Consider the following 17,327-nt stretch of genomic DNA (forward strand, 5'->3'; position numbering starts at 1 on the left):
TGCTTGACAAATATCCTCACTTGTGTAACTAGACCAGATTCTGAGGACAGAATCTTTTTTAAGGGGGGAAGAATATAACGACTCGTGTATTTTTGAGTTATTTAAATATGTGATCATTATGGAAATTATTAAATAAAATATGTGTGTTGGTTTTGACCACTATATGATGCTTGAGTATTATTTATATGTGATTTATAGTGCACCGGGTTGTCCGCGCGATTAATTTTGGGATCGTATTGAATTGTTTTCACTTTTAAAAGTGGATTTGGTGCAAATTTATTTGCATAAATATTGGGAATATTTCAAAAATTATTTTTATGATTTTATAATTACAATAATTATTTTTAGGATTTTATAAAATTGAGAAATCAATATTTCATTAATTATTTATCTTTAAATGATTTTATGAGTGTGTTTAATGGTAAAAGCCATATTTAATTCTAAAATTCTTCAAAAATTATGAAACTCATTTTTATTTAAGTTTGGAATATTCTGAGAATTTTAAAATTATTTTGGAAATTTTCGGGATTAATTTCACGCGCTCGTTGTTTCGCTTAATTGATAAAAGCGGATATAAAGTGCATTTTAAAAATCATTTTTAAAATTTCAAAATTTGTGTTTTACTAACTTCGGGATATTTGCAATATTTTAAGATTACTTTCCTGATTTTCTGAATCTGTTTTAAGTACACTTCAGTTCGTTAAATGAGAAGTACGGGTATAAATTACGTTTCAGAAATTGTTTTTAAATTACGGAATTTATGTTTTATAAACTTCAGGATGTTTATAACTTTTTAAGACTACTTTCGTAATTTTATGGCATTGTTTAAAGTGCAATTCGGTTCGTAAAGTTGTGAGATTCGAAACAATCGGGTCTTAAAAGCTCGTAATTATCTTCTTAAAAACATGTCGGTGTAATAAGCAGGGGGACACGTGTTATAGCCTTCTTGCAGCATCTGTCAACAAAATAAAAATAAAATAACAACACCCCCTTCTTTTGTTTCGTTCATTCTCGAACTCTCTCTAATATTTTTCTTCTCCCTGTTTCCTCTTCCCCGTTCCTCTCTGTTCGGGTGAGTTCCGGCCGCTGTTTTTTTTCGGCTATCCCTGCTTTGAATTTGCTGCCACCACCGCCCATCTCCGGTTGGTCAGGTTGCTTAGCTCTGTTTTGCCTAATTGTATTCGTAAATATATACATACGTATGTATGTATGTGTGTTCGGTTGGGTGGGTTCTGCCTTATGTTGCCTGTATGCGTTCTTTCCGGCCGGCTGCTTGTTTCCTTCTCGTTTCTTGCTTCGGTTTTCTCTGTTGGTAATACACGCGCGAGCGTGTACTGCTTGTACCTCCTTTGCTGTTGATTTTATTTCTGTTGATATTGTGATTCTGTGGTTTAGTTTCTGCAGAAATTAGATGATTAATTTTGTGAAATAAAATAATTTTCGTGCGGGAAATTAATTAATCGGTGAAATTTATTCGGAAACCCGAATAGTATCGGGTACCAATAAATTTTGCCGCTGTTGACGATGACTTTTAACGAGTCAACAGTGGACTGTGATGATTATTATCTGAGTCCTAAATTTTATAAATAATAAATCGATTCGTATAAAATGTTTTCGAGAATAAATCGTATATGGGAGTGGTACGTAAATAATTACGAGATTATGGAATTGACTATTGTTGGTTTGACGTCGATTGATGTTTCGACGGGTAGTCCGATAAACAAAGGAAACGCTGTCTGATTTCCGGAAAATCAAACCACGGAAATACGGGAAACGTATCCGAGGATTATCGGGACATCGAGCGAGTATACATGAATACTTATACGTATGTTTTATACAGAACCTGATTATATGTGGTGTTGTATGTTTTGACCAAAACACAGTAACCCTAATTTTGTAAAATGACAAGTATACGAATTTTCTGAAAAAACGAACACCAAACCGATTTCTCGAGAATGTGAACCTTAATTGTTGTCTGTGTTATTCTAATATGAATGATTACGAGTCGGGGTTTGAATATCGTTGGGTAAGAATTAGTATCGAGGATATGTCAAGCATACCTAGACGTCTAACGTAGGGTATTTCGCCCATGTAGGTTATAGTCGGAAACACTGAAAGTGGACAATGGACTAAAGATAACCTAGCAATCAGTCGGCGAGCTCAGTAGAGTTTCAACAGAAAAACCTGAGTGTCAAGGTCGAATCCAAAATGATATAGTGGTTGGACGTTAAAGCCTGAGCGGCAGAATCGGATCAGAATTGATCAGTAATAGTTGTAAAGCCTCTAAGGCAAGTATTTCTGAACTTTTCTCCAAAATGCATCGCAAATATTTTCGAACTGTTTTATAACATGTCGTTATTATGCAAAATAACTCCTGTTTTAAATTGCAAGTGCTATAAACAATTTACCCTTGAACCTTGATCTTTCTTGATCTTGAGCCATAAGCCTTATTCTTTGTAAAATCATCTTTTGCTGATCCTCGGATACAAACCACACAAATATGATACTACTTTCCAAAGGTATCACTACCAAACACAAAATGCTGAAACAAAATTGTTTGAAAACACAGAAACTTTTATACTTCAACCATTCTTTATAACATCAAAGAACTATACCTTGAAAAAAATCACTATTTGTCTTATACCTGATTCTTTCACAGATTAAAAGCTGTTTCTTTTACATACCCTGATATACCCTTGTGATATTCATGAGTTTCCTTACATTTTATTCAAATGATTACTCATCATTGATTATGATCTTGTGATAGCGAATTATATTATTTATTATATTGAACTGCTTTAGGATTGGATAGTTTTATATATGTGGATCAGATTCGTGGTCAGACCATACAATGGTCAAGTTAGGCCAATGTGTGCCTTGGATCCAGTAATTAGAGCAGTGTTGTGTGCTTGCTCGGGGTTAGTGCGTGACTGATCAGCAGCCTAACCTTGGTTTTTAAAACTTAAAATGAATATCCAATTCTAATGATTAGTTAAAAAGGAACATGAATCCTTGGAATAATATCATTTGATCATTGCTTAACCTCAGTTATCACTATTATGACTTGCTGAGCTAGTTAGCTCACTCTTACAAATCTTTTTATATATTTTACAGTTGAAAAGAATATGGGTGATAGTGAAGTTCCTCAGTCCAAAGTGCGGGCTAAGGTTCCAGATGAGTTGAGTCGAGCTAGCAGAAGCTTCAAGTGGTATAGAGATAGTCAGATTGTAAGAATGAATTCATTATCAATTGTAAGTTAAATTAGTTGGGATTTGGTACGTTGTAATTGAAGTTAAGATTGTGGCTTGTTTTCATACTTTAACCTGTTGTGATCCGTGGTTTTATGAAGCAGGGTCATTATAAATAATATTTTTATACAGGTTAATATATTGTGTTTGTGTTGTGGACCCCAAACTTCTGACCCGGGTTTGGAGGGCGCCACAATTCAACTAGAGGAATTCCTCTAACTAAGTCCTTTTTGACTAGATCATTCATTGTCTTGAAATTCAAATGGGATAGCTTCTTGTGCCATAGCCAACTCTCAACTGAACTTGCTTTGCTGAAGAGACAAGTAATAGATTCTGCATCTGTAGAGTTGAAGTCAGCTAAGTACACATTCCCTTTTCTAACTCCAGTTAGAACCACTTTGTTGTCTTTCTTGCTGGTGACAACACAGGCTTCTGAATTGAAGGAAATTGTATTCCCTCTATCACATAGTTGACTGATACTCAGTAAGTTGTGCTTGAGACCATCAACTAATGCAACTTCATCAATGATGACATTCCTTGTTGAAATCAAGCCATATCCCATAGTAAACCCTTTGCTTTCATCTCCAAAGGTTATGCTAGGGCCAGCTCTCTCCTTGAACTCAGTGAGCAGGGAGAAATCTCCTGTCATGTGTCTTGAACAGCCACTGTCCAAGTACCATAGATTTCTTCTTTTTCCCTGCACACCATAAAATCAATCAAGTTGATTTTGGTACCCAAGTTTCCTTGGGTCCATTCCTGTTAGCCTTTCTCCTAGACTTCATTCCTCCTGCATCTTTAGACTTAGGTAACTTTGAGTCAACCTTGATCTTAGATGTAGTTGGTTGAGGTGTAGGGTTAGTCACATATCATTTAGCACATTTGGAATTTGATAAGGCATGGATTGTGCAAGCATGTTATTCCACATTGGCATATTGTATGGCATTTGAGGCATACTAAATGCAGCTAGATAAGGATTGTTAAAATATGGCATGTTTGCAAAATGTGCATAAGGATTCTGTTGAGACATAACAGGCATAGCATGCAGAGGTGATGCAGACATATTAGGCATGGAAGAGGGCACAGGTATGGGAGTTTTCTTAATAGATTTGCAATTAGCAGATAGATGATTAACACTACTACAATGCACACAGCTTTTTCTAGGAGCATACTTATCAGGTGTGTAATTGTTATGTTTGTTAACCCCTACCTTCCCATTTCTATTAGATTTCCTTTTAGTTTCCTTTTTATCCTCAACCACTTTGAGCCTATTCTTTAACTGTACTAAGGTCATGTGTCCTATATTCACCTTACTGAAATCTTTGGATGTGCTTGCTTCTTCTTTGACAAAGTTCTTGGAAGTTGAACCAAACTTTTTATTGAGTTTCTTTAGATTTTCACTTTTAGAAACATCTGCCTGATTTAATTGAGGAACCTTCAACGGATGCTCCTTTTCTTCCTTCAACGGATAACTTTCATCATCCGTTGATTCCACATCCGTTGACAGCCCATCAATTAATTCCAGTTTCTTTTTGTTTTTATCCCAGGCAGTCTCACAGAATGATTTAATTCCTTGGACCTTGGAAATTTGAGCACTAACATCCCTAGATGTCTTCCAGGCTTTAATCACCTCTTGCTCTCTCTCTAATTGATTGGAAAGTATTTCTACTTTCTTGACAGATTCAGCTAGTTCATTTTCAACAGATATACAATGTAGCTTAGTTTTCTCTAGGTCAATCAACTTATCTTCTAACACAGCATTTCTATTACCTAAAAACAGATTGTTCTCTTTAATCCTACTATTTTCTTTAGCAAGTGATTTAAGAGACACACGCAAATGATACAATTCAGTAGACATGTCATTAAAAGCATCATTGCACTCTTCTTTAGTAAGCTGTGTTAAATCAGTAGTGATTACCTGGTTGCTTGATGAACTAACTTCATTTTCCTCAGAATCAGCCATGAGAGCCAAGTTGACATATTCCACATCTTCATCCTCTTTTTCTCCATCAGCTGCCCAGTCTTTTTCTTGAGTAATGAAAGCCCTCTCCTTTTGCTTGAGCAGATCAAAATATTTCTTTTTGTAATCTACTTGGTCAAATTTCTTCTTTTCAGAAGTTGTCTTTCTGCACTCACTTGCAAAGTGTCCACTTATACCACAATTGAAACACTTGAACTTGGATTTGTCCACCATGTTCTTATGAGGTTTAGTGGCTCTAGTGTTTTTCCTAAATTTCATCTTTGCAAATCTCCTGGACAGAAATGCAAGATGTTCATCAATACCATCAGAGTCATCTTGGCTGGAGTTGTCTTCATTCTCAGCAACTTGCTCCTTACCCTTGCTTGATTCTGATTTGCTTGTGCCATCTTTGGAGTTTGATGTTGATCTCACAGTTTCTTGTCTGCATTCTTTCTCATTTTTAGCTACCAAGGCGACTGAAACTCCTTTCTTTCTTCCCTTCTCCAATACCTCATCCTGTTCCAGCTCTAGTTCATAAGTCTTCAAGATTCCATATAATCTTTCAAGAGTGAAGTCCTTATAATCTTGAGAGTTTCTCAAGGAGACAGTCATGGGTTTCCATTCCTTTGGCAAGGATCTTAAAAATTTAAGATTTGAATCCTTCACCTGGTACACTCTACCATACAGCTTCAGTCCATTCAACAGCTTTTGGAATCTATTGAATGTGTCATTTAAAGATTCATTTTCTTCAAAATGAAAATACTCATACTGTTGAATGAGAAGCTGCATTTTGTTTTCTTTTACTTGTTCTGTACCTTCACACAGTAGCTGAACTGTGTCCCAAACCTCTTTGGCAGTTGTGCAATTTATCACATTATCAAACATATCCTTGTCAAGACCATTAAACAAAATGTTCATAGCCTTCTTATCCTTGTGGACTTCTTCTGTGTCTTCCATTGTCCATTCTGCTCTAGGTTTTGGAATGGATTGACCAACAGCAATTGTGGCCGTAGCAACTGTGGCTACTTTGTGGGGAATGTGAGGACCATTCTCAATGCAGTTTACATAACCTTCATCTTGGGAGAGTAGATGAAGGTGCATTTTCACCTTCCAATGGTGATAACTGTCTTTGTCAAGAACTGGGATTTTTACTCCAATATCCTTCTTACTCATCTTTGTTAGTTTCCAAGATCTTTGAACTCTTTGTGTGTCAAGAGCTTGTTCTGATACCAATTGTTATTCCTAGTGGACTAACAATGAGATTTACAGAAGGGGGGTTGAATGTAAATCTCAAAACTTTTTCAAGTTTTGAGCAATTTTAAAGGCTTTGTGTTCAAGATAAACAAGTGTGTGAATTGCTTTAAGCTAATACAGACAGATATATATTCAAGCACTAATGTAAAGAACACAACAGACCTTAAAAACTTTTCTGGTGGATTGTTGTTCTACCAGAGATGGTATTTCAGAAAATCTGTGATTCAAGATGTTGATCACAGCTGCATCCTAGTACAAACTAGATAATTTTTTTCTCAAGATTTTTCTAAACAGCACTGGAAAAATTCTTTTCTAATTACTAGTTGCTACTTGGTTTATATATAACCAAGTGTACAAGTGAAGACAAAGATAAAAATACAATAATAAAATAAGTTCTCCACTTGTTTCTTCTCCATATCACTCAAGTACTTTGTTGACTATTGCCTCTTTGTACTAGAGTAGAATGGCTGCTTTTTCTGATGTTCCTGAAATTAGGCTTCCACATTTCAGTTATCTCTGTCAACCCATGTGCCTCTGTCTGCTGTTACAACTACCACTTATCAACTGCTATTTAACAGAACATCCGTTGAAGCCTTCATCCGTTGATGGCTTTATCCGTTGATGTGTTAGCAGTTGAAGCTCTATCCGTTGAAGCTTTTACAGACATCCGTTGAAGCTTTGTTTCTCATCCGTTGAAGGTCCTTAAGATATCCGTTGATACCACTTCATTTATACAAAATTACAAGGCATGAAATATTTACAATTGGCCTTCCTATTTGCATATCTTCTAGTAGTCAACATGACTTATATTTTCTTTCAACTTCTAAGAATTATATCTTAAATACAGAGACTGAAATGTGCTACAATACTAGACTTATTTCTAAGTAAAGTTGCACTATCAACGGATAGCCAAAGTGGTCTTATCCGTTGAGGCTACAAACACCAAACTTCTACTTAAGTGTTTTGTTAAACATATCATCAAACTAATGCATATATATTCCTAACAATAATGCACAAATACATTAGAATCTGAAGATATTTTCTTCAAGGAGAAGGTGACTAATATTTTAAGAAGAGAAACACTGGCCTTAGGGTCGGGTGTTTTAGGTTCGTCCTGCTTAGAACTTGATGCCATACCCCTCCGGCCTCCCTCATTATTTCCTTCACGCTGTCAGGCAATAAAAAAACATATAATTTATTGACAGAATCAATGTACTTTAATAATGATACATAATCAAGGGAGGTGGTTAAAATGATATCAAAGTTCTACCAACACTAAGATGCTCTTACATTATTTAATATAATTATGTACTAGTCTACGACGATAATTAGTTAAAATTATATAAAGAGTGCAAGTCCAACCTTGACAGCTTTGGGCGGTGGAGGTCCAACAGCAGATGTGGGAGGACGAGGAGGAGGAAGTTCAGTTTTAGTGTTAGATAACTCCATGGACGGCTCAAATGATCTCTTAGACCCACTGGTTGCAGGAGAAACCAACCCCATATTACTTTCCTACCAAACACATAACAAACCCAATATTATAATTAAAAAAAATCAGTGATTAGAAGTTACTCTCGCAAGGTGCCACTTTTGGTAGCTGTAGAAGGGTAAGGTGCGACTCTTACATTATTTTGGTTGATCGTACTTAAAGCCTTCCTAGTCAGCCTGATTTCCGCAGTAGATTTCCTAGCTCCTGCTAACAATAATAGCGTAGAGTTTAGTATACATATAGTACCTTACCTACACACTTATAAAATCAATACACCAGGGAAACATATATAAATTTTCTCATGATACACAATGTACTTATTTATTAAGGGATTTGATAATCCCATAATAATAGTACTCCAAGAAATCACATCACGCTCACACATACGATTAAACAGTAGCAAAACTTCATTTATGCTTCCAGATTTAGCATACATTTCAATCAAGGCATTACAAATACATGTCTTATTCAAAAACCATTTACCTACCTCAAGAGCTCCCAACTGTGAACAAGCTCTTAAGATCGCAACCAAACTAACCCAATCAGGTTTAACACCAACCATTTGAATCCCCCGGAAAACATCCGACGCATCTACATAACATCCAATTCGAATATACCCAGAAATCATTGTGGTCCATGTTACAACAGAATCCCATTAGAACATATTCGTCTTTGTCTTCCTCTTGCTCTCGTACATTAGAACCCCTTCAGGTTTTTTCACTAAGTTTGTCAGCCTTATCTCTCATAGAATCCCATTCCGATTCATACGAGAGTAACATGTCTTAACTATTAGTTAATACAAGCTCATAGGATAAAGAACACAAATACAAGTAAAAATAGATTGGCCTTAGCCTATATAGCAGAAGTTAAAAGAGATAATAGAGGTGGTTGGCAATTGATTGGCCTATATACATATATACATAAATCATAAAATATATATACATAGATATGCATTAATATATACCAATCGAATAGAGGGAGTACCTTATTGTGGAAGTGCAAGATGAGCTATTCAATTATATCCCATACCAAACCAAATTAGCCTTAGAACAAACAAATAAAACCAATTAAAAAGAGAAATTAACAAAAAAAATCCAAAAAATAAAAAAAAACCCCAATTCAAACATGAAATCCTAGGTATGATTAAAGAACGAATTGATTAAGCATCCCCCATTTTCACAAATATGTGAAAGTTTAGTTCATAATTGAATGAAATCGACTATCATTTTTCTTAAATAACGAGGGATAAAGAAAGAAAGATTGAGTCGAGTGAGAGAGCAAAGCCCAGAAGCAAAGTCGAGAAGGAGAAAAATAAGAAATGTTTAGAATGATAGAGTAATTGACCCCGCCTGTGCAAAAAATTTGTATCACCCCGCTTGTGCAAAAAGAATGCCGCTTCTCCAAAAAATTGCCCGCCTAGCCATTTTAGAAACAGCCTTGGTTTCCTTTGTATTAAAAAATTATTTAATATAAATTGTATCCAAATTTTTTTAAAAAAAACTTAAAAATAATATCACTTACTTGGTACTATATTTTTTAAAAAATTTCAAAATTAATTATTTTAGCATCATATAATAGAGTTATTTATAATTTACTTTTTTACATTAAATATAAATTTTTAATATATTAAGACCAAAAACTAGTTTAATATAAAAATATATAATTATTGATTTATTTGACCATAAATATATTTTTTAAATAACAAATTGATGATATAATCTAAATTACTTAATTTTTTTGGCTAATTTTAAATTAATTAATTTTAAAGTCAAATAAATATATTTATTTATTTATTGTAAAATGAAAATATTTTATTCATAAATAACCTAAGGTAACATATGTTCCCATCTGTTACAAATGTGTAACACTTACTAGCTATACTAACACGTTGAAAAGGCTACGGTAACATCAATTGTGCAATGTTGCGGTAGACTAAGATTAACGTAGCTGAGGTAACATAAATTTGTAACACTTATAATCAAACAATTGCGATAGGCCATATATGGCGTAGTGTTTACATCCATTGCTATACATCCCACACCAAACTGTTTAGAACCTATGAATATCGTGGCGTCACAATTGACCTTAACACATCCAACGTCCGGTTTAGACCATTGTTCAGTATTTCCAGCTGAGATAACTGGTGTTGGAGTAGTAGCTTTCTCTAATTTTTGAACGTCCTTCCATTGTGTAAGATACGCAGTTGCATTTGTCACCACGGTTTCTTTCTTTGCCTTTTTATTATTCAAAACAATATCATTTCGAGCTCTCCAAATACCACACCAGACTAAGCTAATCTTAGCCATCCTCTTTTTCAGTTGATCTAACACATATACAAACCAACATTTAAAAGTTAATAGATTGTCAAAGCTAACATCAGGGCACAGTACATTCCGATAACTTCTCGCAAAGATGAAATATATATAAGTAAATGGTCTATAGTCTCCTTATCAGCTCTACAGAATGGACATACCTCATCAGTCTCGATCAATCGGGTGCGCAGATTGTACTTCATAGGGAAGCATCCATTTAGATATCTCCATAAGAACACTTTAACCTTATCGGGAATTTGTAATTTCTATAGACCTCTCCATAACTTATTTTCCTCATTTTCAGTCCACCTGCCAAGAGTTCTCTGTAGTAATTTGTATGCACTTTTACCATATATTGTCCATTCTGTTCATAACACCAATATATGGTATCTATGTGTTGGTTACGGCCTAACGTTATATCTTGGATTGCCTCTCTGTCTTGATCATTAATCATATCACTAAGGATATCCTCATCTCAACCCCATGTTCCAGTTTTAAACAAACTGTTAATTGTTACCCCCTTGTAGTGCTATATTCTGCGTAGTAATAAATGGGTTTCGCAAGTCAATAAGCCAATGTTGTTCTAAAACATAAATATTGCATCCATCTCTGATTCTCCATCTAGCGCCTCTTTTAAGTAGAGTTTGCGCTTCCAGTATACTTCTCCAAACATAACTAGGGTTGCGACCCAACTGAGCTGACAGGAAATTGCCATTGGGATAGTATATCTCCTTGAAGACTCGACCGATAAGGGAGTTTTCAAACTGAACAAGTCTCCATCCTTGTCTTTCCAACATTGTCAGGTTGAAATCTCTTATATTTTTAAATCCCATACCTGCATTAAATTTATTTGTACTCAACCTCTCCCAAGCACGCCAGTAAATGCCCTTACCATGCCTCGAGGATTTCCACCAGTATACACTTATCAATCCCTCAATGTCATGACATACTTTGTTCGGCAAAAGAAATACAATCATCATGTAAGTAGGTATGGATCGTAACACCATCTTTATTAGCACTTCTTTCCCGGCCCCTGAGAACCATTTTCCATCCCATCCTTGGATACGACTTCGCATTTTATCTTTCAGACTCCTAAACATAGCAGATTTATTACGCCCCATCGTTCTAGGAAGTCCCAGGTACAAGATGTTGTCATCATCCACTCTCATCGCCAAGGTCGTCAGCACTATATCTTTAGTCACAGGCTTTGTGTTCTTGCTAAAATACACCGAGGACTTCTCAAAGTTAACCTTCTGCCCTGCCCCAACCTCAAATATTTTCAATAACTCTAACACCCTACCAGCCTCCTCCAATGTTGCTCTACAATTGATATAACTGTCGTCCGTAAAAAGCATATGTAAAATAGTGGGAGCACCTTGCGCAATCTTACATCCATGAAGCCATTTCTCCCTTTCATATTTCCTAATCAGAGAAGATAAACCTTCGGCACACAATATGAACAGATAAGGGGAAATATGATCCCCTTGCCTAATACCTCGAGTAGGAACTACATCACCAAACACCTCTCCTTCATGTATGATAGAATATCTTACCGAGGTGACACATTCCATTACCAATGTTACCCATTTTTCACAAAAAGCCCATCTTTCTCATAACAGATTCAAGGAATACCCATTCGATTATGTCATACGCCTTGCTTAACTCCAACTTCACCAACATATTTCCCGTTTTCCCTTGCTGCTTTCGTTTAAGATAATGAAGGACCTCAAACAAAATCATCACATTATCAGATATCAGTCTACCCTTCATAAAAGCGCTTTGGTTTTCAGAAACAACCAAAGGAAGCAATATATTTAACCGCGTAGCCATGACCTTTCCAATGATGCTGTATAATACATTTTATAATACAATAGGCCGCAAATCACCCATTCCCTCTGGAGTCTTCTTTCTCGAAATAAGAACTAATATTGTGTCATTCAGCCTATCCGGAAGCTTACCATTTCTGAAAAAGTCATTTACCATCCACGTGATATCTCTCCCTACAACAGGCCAACAATTTTGGTAAAAACTTGGTGTATAACCATCCCTCCCAGCAGCCTTATCAGAATCCATGCTAAAAAGAGCAGCTTTGACTTCCCCCTCAGTAGCCGTTTCTAGCAACATCTCATTATGGGCATCTGAGATACTAGGTTGAATTTCCTTAATCACTTCATCACAGTTAGCTCCCAATGACGAGAAAATATTCTAAAAGTAACTCTCCATTACCTCATGTAAACCATTTTCACGATCTCTCCACATACCAGTTTCATCCTTCAGCTGATTCACTGTGTTATTCTATTTTCAACTAGATGCAGTGTTGTGAAAATACCTCGTATTTCTATCTCCACACTGAAGCCATAGTTGTTTTGAATGTTGCCTCCAATATATTTCTTTCTAATGGTAAATTTTTGTGAGTCGACTTCTAGCCTCCTTATAACTCCTTATGAAGCATCATCTCTCATGTTCCTGAACTTCTTAATTACAATCCTACAGGCCTTGATTCTACTTCGAAAGTTCCCCGTTATAGATCTACCCTAGTCTTCCAACATAACTTTACACCTCTCCAAGTAATCCTGGACTAAATTTGATCTCCCTCTATTCCAATTCTCTCTAACCAGGTCTATACACTTTAGATCCGTTAACCAAGTATTCTCGAAATGGAAGCGTTTTTCTACTTTATAGATTTTCCCTTCAACAGTTTGAAAAAAATGGGACAATGATCCGAGAGAGTAACTTATAAGTTAATCAATTGAGCTGTATGAAACATATCCCACCACTTCGAATTAACCATAGCTCTATCAAGATGAATCTCAGTCCAACTAGGAGAGCCCCTGCCTTTTTCCCAAGTAAATTGGTGGCCCATCAAGTCTAAATCCGTGAGATCACAATCATTTACTGCTTTATTAAATCCTTCTAGTCAATAATTCAGATAGGGCCTACCACCTCTCTTCTCCCTATTGTGCAGAATATTGTTGAAATCTCCTATTATGCACCACGGTAATACTAATATTTATTTCAAGCTCCTTAATAGGTCCCATGTATTGTGATGAAGGCTACAGTTTGGTTCCCCATATATGTCAGTTAGACGTCATTCTGACATATTATAAAGTTTAACAGCCACATCAATATGATTAACCGAATATCCTATTACTTGTGCAAAATGCTTGTCCTTCCACATAGGATCTGTTCCCCCACTCTGCCCTCTAGCTTCGACAGAAAAGCAGCCTTCATAATTCATCAGTAATGCTAATGTCTCCATCTTGCTTTTATTCGAACGAGTCTCGCTCAAAAATATAAAATCGGGTGTCTTTTGATACACTGTATCTTTAAGGAATTGAATGGTCTGTAGGTTCCCAAGCCCACAGCAATTCTAACTCAACGTACTCATAACTCTAGGCGGGCCTGGACTCCAAAACCCGGCACAAATCCATTTTTTTGAAAGCCCATCAATTTCACAATCTAGCCCATTTTATTTTTATTCTCCTTGTTTCCGAAATCAGTCCTCCTTCTTTTTGGATCATTTATTAATAACGATCCCTGATTTTCCACTAACTGGCTAACAACCGTATCATTTAGCTCAACTGCATGAATATAGTTACGTTTGAATTTTTAAAAAATTTCCTCGCACTCCCTATCCCTGAAATTTCTCCACTTTTTTTCCAATTCCCCCAATCTGTGCCCTTAATCGTTGATTACCATTATTGTCGTTCTCAGCCACCTGCACATCAGAACCTACTTTTTTCTGATTTCTTCAATATTCTTGGTTCTTGTCGCAACCCTTTGGAACCAAAATTAAGAGTTGCCCGTTAAGGCGTTGTTGTCAGCCATGTCCCATATGGTGTCTCCATAGTATCCCCATCCTGCTCGAATAATTTAGGGCAGAAACGCTCCGAGTGACCAATGATAGCACAAATAAAATAGAACGTGGGAGCATGCTCATACTTAAAGTGAACCCAGACCCATTCCCCACCTTTCTTCTTCAGTTTCATCTTCCTTCTTAAAGGTTCATTGATATTTATCCTAACACGAACCCTGTAGAAATCTCTCCAAGCTCCAGAAAAATTGTTCACATCATTCATGACGAAACTTCCAATATAATTTCCAATGACATTAATCACTCTCTCTGATCTGAACCCCGCATGTAAGTCATGAACCTGGACCTAGATGTCAATGTGATTTAATTGAATATCTTTGAGATTAATCTCTGTATGTATCCTTTCAAAAACTAAAAACGCTCTGTTGAACGTCCATGGGATTCCCTCTATCACCCTTTTGGTATCCAGCACGTGATAAAATTGGAACAAATAGAGATTTGATCCCAACTCCTTCACGTATAATCCTTTTCCCGGTTTCCAAAGTCCAATCAACGTGTTTTGCATTGTGTTAAAATCAACCGGAATTTCCACTAGAAGGCCACCCACCAAACTTCAACGTGTATCAATACCACATATTTTCTCCAACTCCTCCTCATACTCAACACCACCCTCCTCTTCTTCAGCAATATTCAATGCAACATATTTATCCTCGATTTATTTCATTCCAAATCTTTTGAGCAAATTCCTAGTGTATTTTGATTGACTTATGAAGATCCCTTCATCAGTCTCTTTTCCTTGTAAACCTAGAAAAAACTAAATTCTCGCATCATACTCATTTGATATCTTGATTGCATTAGCATGCTATTTATAAAATAAGGTTTTGTGAATTATACCTCTTGTGAAACCACTTTCTAATAAAAATAGAGAAAGTGTTTCATACCGGGCCCTTGGAGCTTGTTTTAGTCTATAGAGTACTTTATCCAGCTTATAGACATGATCAGGATATTTTGGATCAATAAACCCTGGAGGTTGTTCAACATAAACTTCCTCTTCAAGTTCACCATTCAGAAATGCACTCTTCACATCCATTTGGAATACTTTAAATTTCATGTGAGCAACATAGGCTAGGAAAATTCTGATTGCCTCAAGCCTTGAAACTAGAGCAAAAGTCTCATCATAATCAATGCCTTATTGCTGTGAATAGCCCTTTTCAACAAGTCTTGCTTTATTTCTTGTAATGATGCCCTCACTATCAGTTTTGTTTCTGAACACCCACTTTGTACCAATAACTGATATGTTATTTGGTCTTGGCACAAAAATCCAAACTTTATTCCTTTCAAATTAATTAAGCTCCTCTTGCATTGCTGTAACCTAGTCAGCATCTTGTAGAGCTTCTTTCACTTTCTTTGGTTCCGTTTGAGATAAAAAAATGACTGGTAGAGACATTCATTTTGAGTGGATTTTCTGGTTTTTACACCACTATCAGGATTTCCAATGATTAAGTCTGGTGTGTGTTACTTAGACCATTTTTTTTCAGATGGGAGTTGACTCCTTGAAGCAGAACCTCCCCTTGATCCATGAACTCTCTAGTATCTCTTTGACTTGTACCACTATCATCTCCTGATGTTCTCCCTGAATCAGTATTTCCGGTGCTATCAGTATTTGAGGAATCAGAGTCTGATTAATTATTTACTGATGTTTCTGGAGTTGAATCACTTGAAAAAGACTCTTGATGTGAACCATATTGCTCAACCTCAGCATGTGCTTCAGTATTAGTAAAATTTCCACTAACATGTGGATCATCAGAGTTTAGAGTGATATCAAGATTTACTGTATCAGGACTTGTCTATAAATCATGATTTAACTGTTCAGTATATGGTACTTCATTTTCAAATCTTAACTCATCATAATCATCTGTATCTTCTAGACCTGTAATTTTCTTTTCATCAAAAGATACATGTATATATTTCATGACCATATTTGTTCTCAAATTATACACTCTGAAAGCTTTTGTTGATAGTGGATAGCCAACAAAAATGTCTTCATCAGCTTTTAGATCAAATTTGGTAAGCTGTTCTGGATGAGTTTTGAGAATAAAACACTTGCAGCCAAAAATGTGAAAGTACTTCAAATTTGGCTTCTTTCCCTTCACCATCTCAAATGGTGTTTTTTCATGCTTGTTGATCAATGTTGCATTTTGTGTGAAGCAAGCAGTTTGCACAGCCTCAGCCCAGAAGTAAGTAGGAAATCTTACTTCCTCTAGCATGGTTCTTGCATCTTCTATGAGAGTTTTATTCTTTCTTTCAACAACTCTACTTTATTGTGGAGTTCCATGGGAAGAAAATTCTTGTTTTATCCCCTTGTATTTGCAGAACCCTTCCATAATACTGTTCTTAAATTTCGTTATCACTTCTAATGATCTTCACTTTGTATGTTGATCCTTTTTTCATTTCTCTCACATGATCAAAAAGAATGGATGGAGATTAATCCTTGTTGTATAGAAAATACATCCATGTGTATCTTGTATATTCATCAACAATTACAAGTGCATACCTCTTCTTGGCAATTGATTGGACCAACGAGATCGATATGAAGTAGATGATATGGTTCAAGAATAGAGGATTCAGTTTTACTCTTTAAAGATGTTTTCCTTTGTTTGGCTTTCTGGCATGAGTCACATAAGCCATCAAGAGTAAATAATGCATTAGGCAATCCTCTTAAAAGATCTTTCCTTAAAAGTTTATTGATGTTGTTGAAATTGAGATGAGAAAGTCTTTTATGCCAGTTCCAGCTGTCTTCCACAGATACTCTACAAAGTAGACAAACTTCTGATCCATCTGTATTTGTGGAGACCCTGGCTTCATATAAGTTACCATGTCTTACACCAGTCATTGCAATCTTATCATCAGACTTACTAACAATTTCACAATGTTCCTCATAAAAATTCACATGGTAACCTCTATCACAGATCTGACTCACACTGATCAAATTATGTTTGAGTCCTGTAACTAGAGCTATATCTTCAATGATGACATTCCCAAGTTTGATTTTGCCATATCCCAAGATTTTTCCTAAGTTGCCATCTCCATAAGAAACACTTGGGCCAACCTTCTCCTTAAACCCTGATAGCAGGGACTTATAACCAGTCATGTGTCATGAGCATCCACTGTCCAAGACTAGAGAATTTCTCATGTTACTCTGCAATTAGTATTTAAATCATTTAGTGTTTTTAAGGACCCAGATTTGTTTGGA

General features: G+C 35.9%; 1 protein-coding gene across 1 annotated transcript; it reads right to left on the bottom strand.

Moving 5' to 3' along the window:
• Positions 1–9,828: 9,828 nt before the first annotated feature.
• On the bottom strand, positions 9,829–11,831 carry LOC141685182 (uncharacterized). Its single transcript, XM_074490299.1, has 3 exons — positions 10,778–11,831; positions 10,535–10,624; positions 9,829–10,271 (listed from the first exon to the last, which is right to left on the bottom strand). The coding sequence occupies exons 1-3, from the start codon at positions 11,829–11,831 to the stop codon at positions 9,829–9,831; spliced, it is 1,587 nt and encodes a 528-aa protein (XP_074346400.1).
• Between the last annotated feature and the right edge of the window lie 5,496 nt (positions 11,832–17,327).

The sequence above is a fragment of the Apium graveolens genome, chromosome 9, assembly GCF_009905375.1.
Source record: "Apium graveolens cultivar Ventura chromosome 9, ASM990537v1, whole genome shotgun sequence".
Classification (NCBI taxonomy): Eukaryota; Viridiplantae; Streptophyta; class Magnoliopsida; order Apiales; family Apiaceae; genus Apium; species Apium graveolens.

Excerpts from the sequence above, each read along its gene's own strand:
- LOC141685182 (XM_074490299.1), bottom strand. The coding sequence starts at position 11,831 with ATGGAATGTGTCACCTCGGTAAGATATTCTATCATACATGAAGGAGAG. Across the intron at positions 10,625-10,777 it reads GAATATAGCACTACAAGGGG|AATGGACAATATATGGTAAA; the intron begins GTAACAATTAAC and ends TGTTATGAACAG. Across the intron at positions 10,272-10,534 it reads GGAAAATAAGTTATGGAGAG|ATCAACTGAAAAAGAGGATG; the intron begins GTCTATAGAAAT and ends TATATGTGTTAG.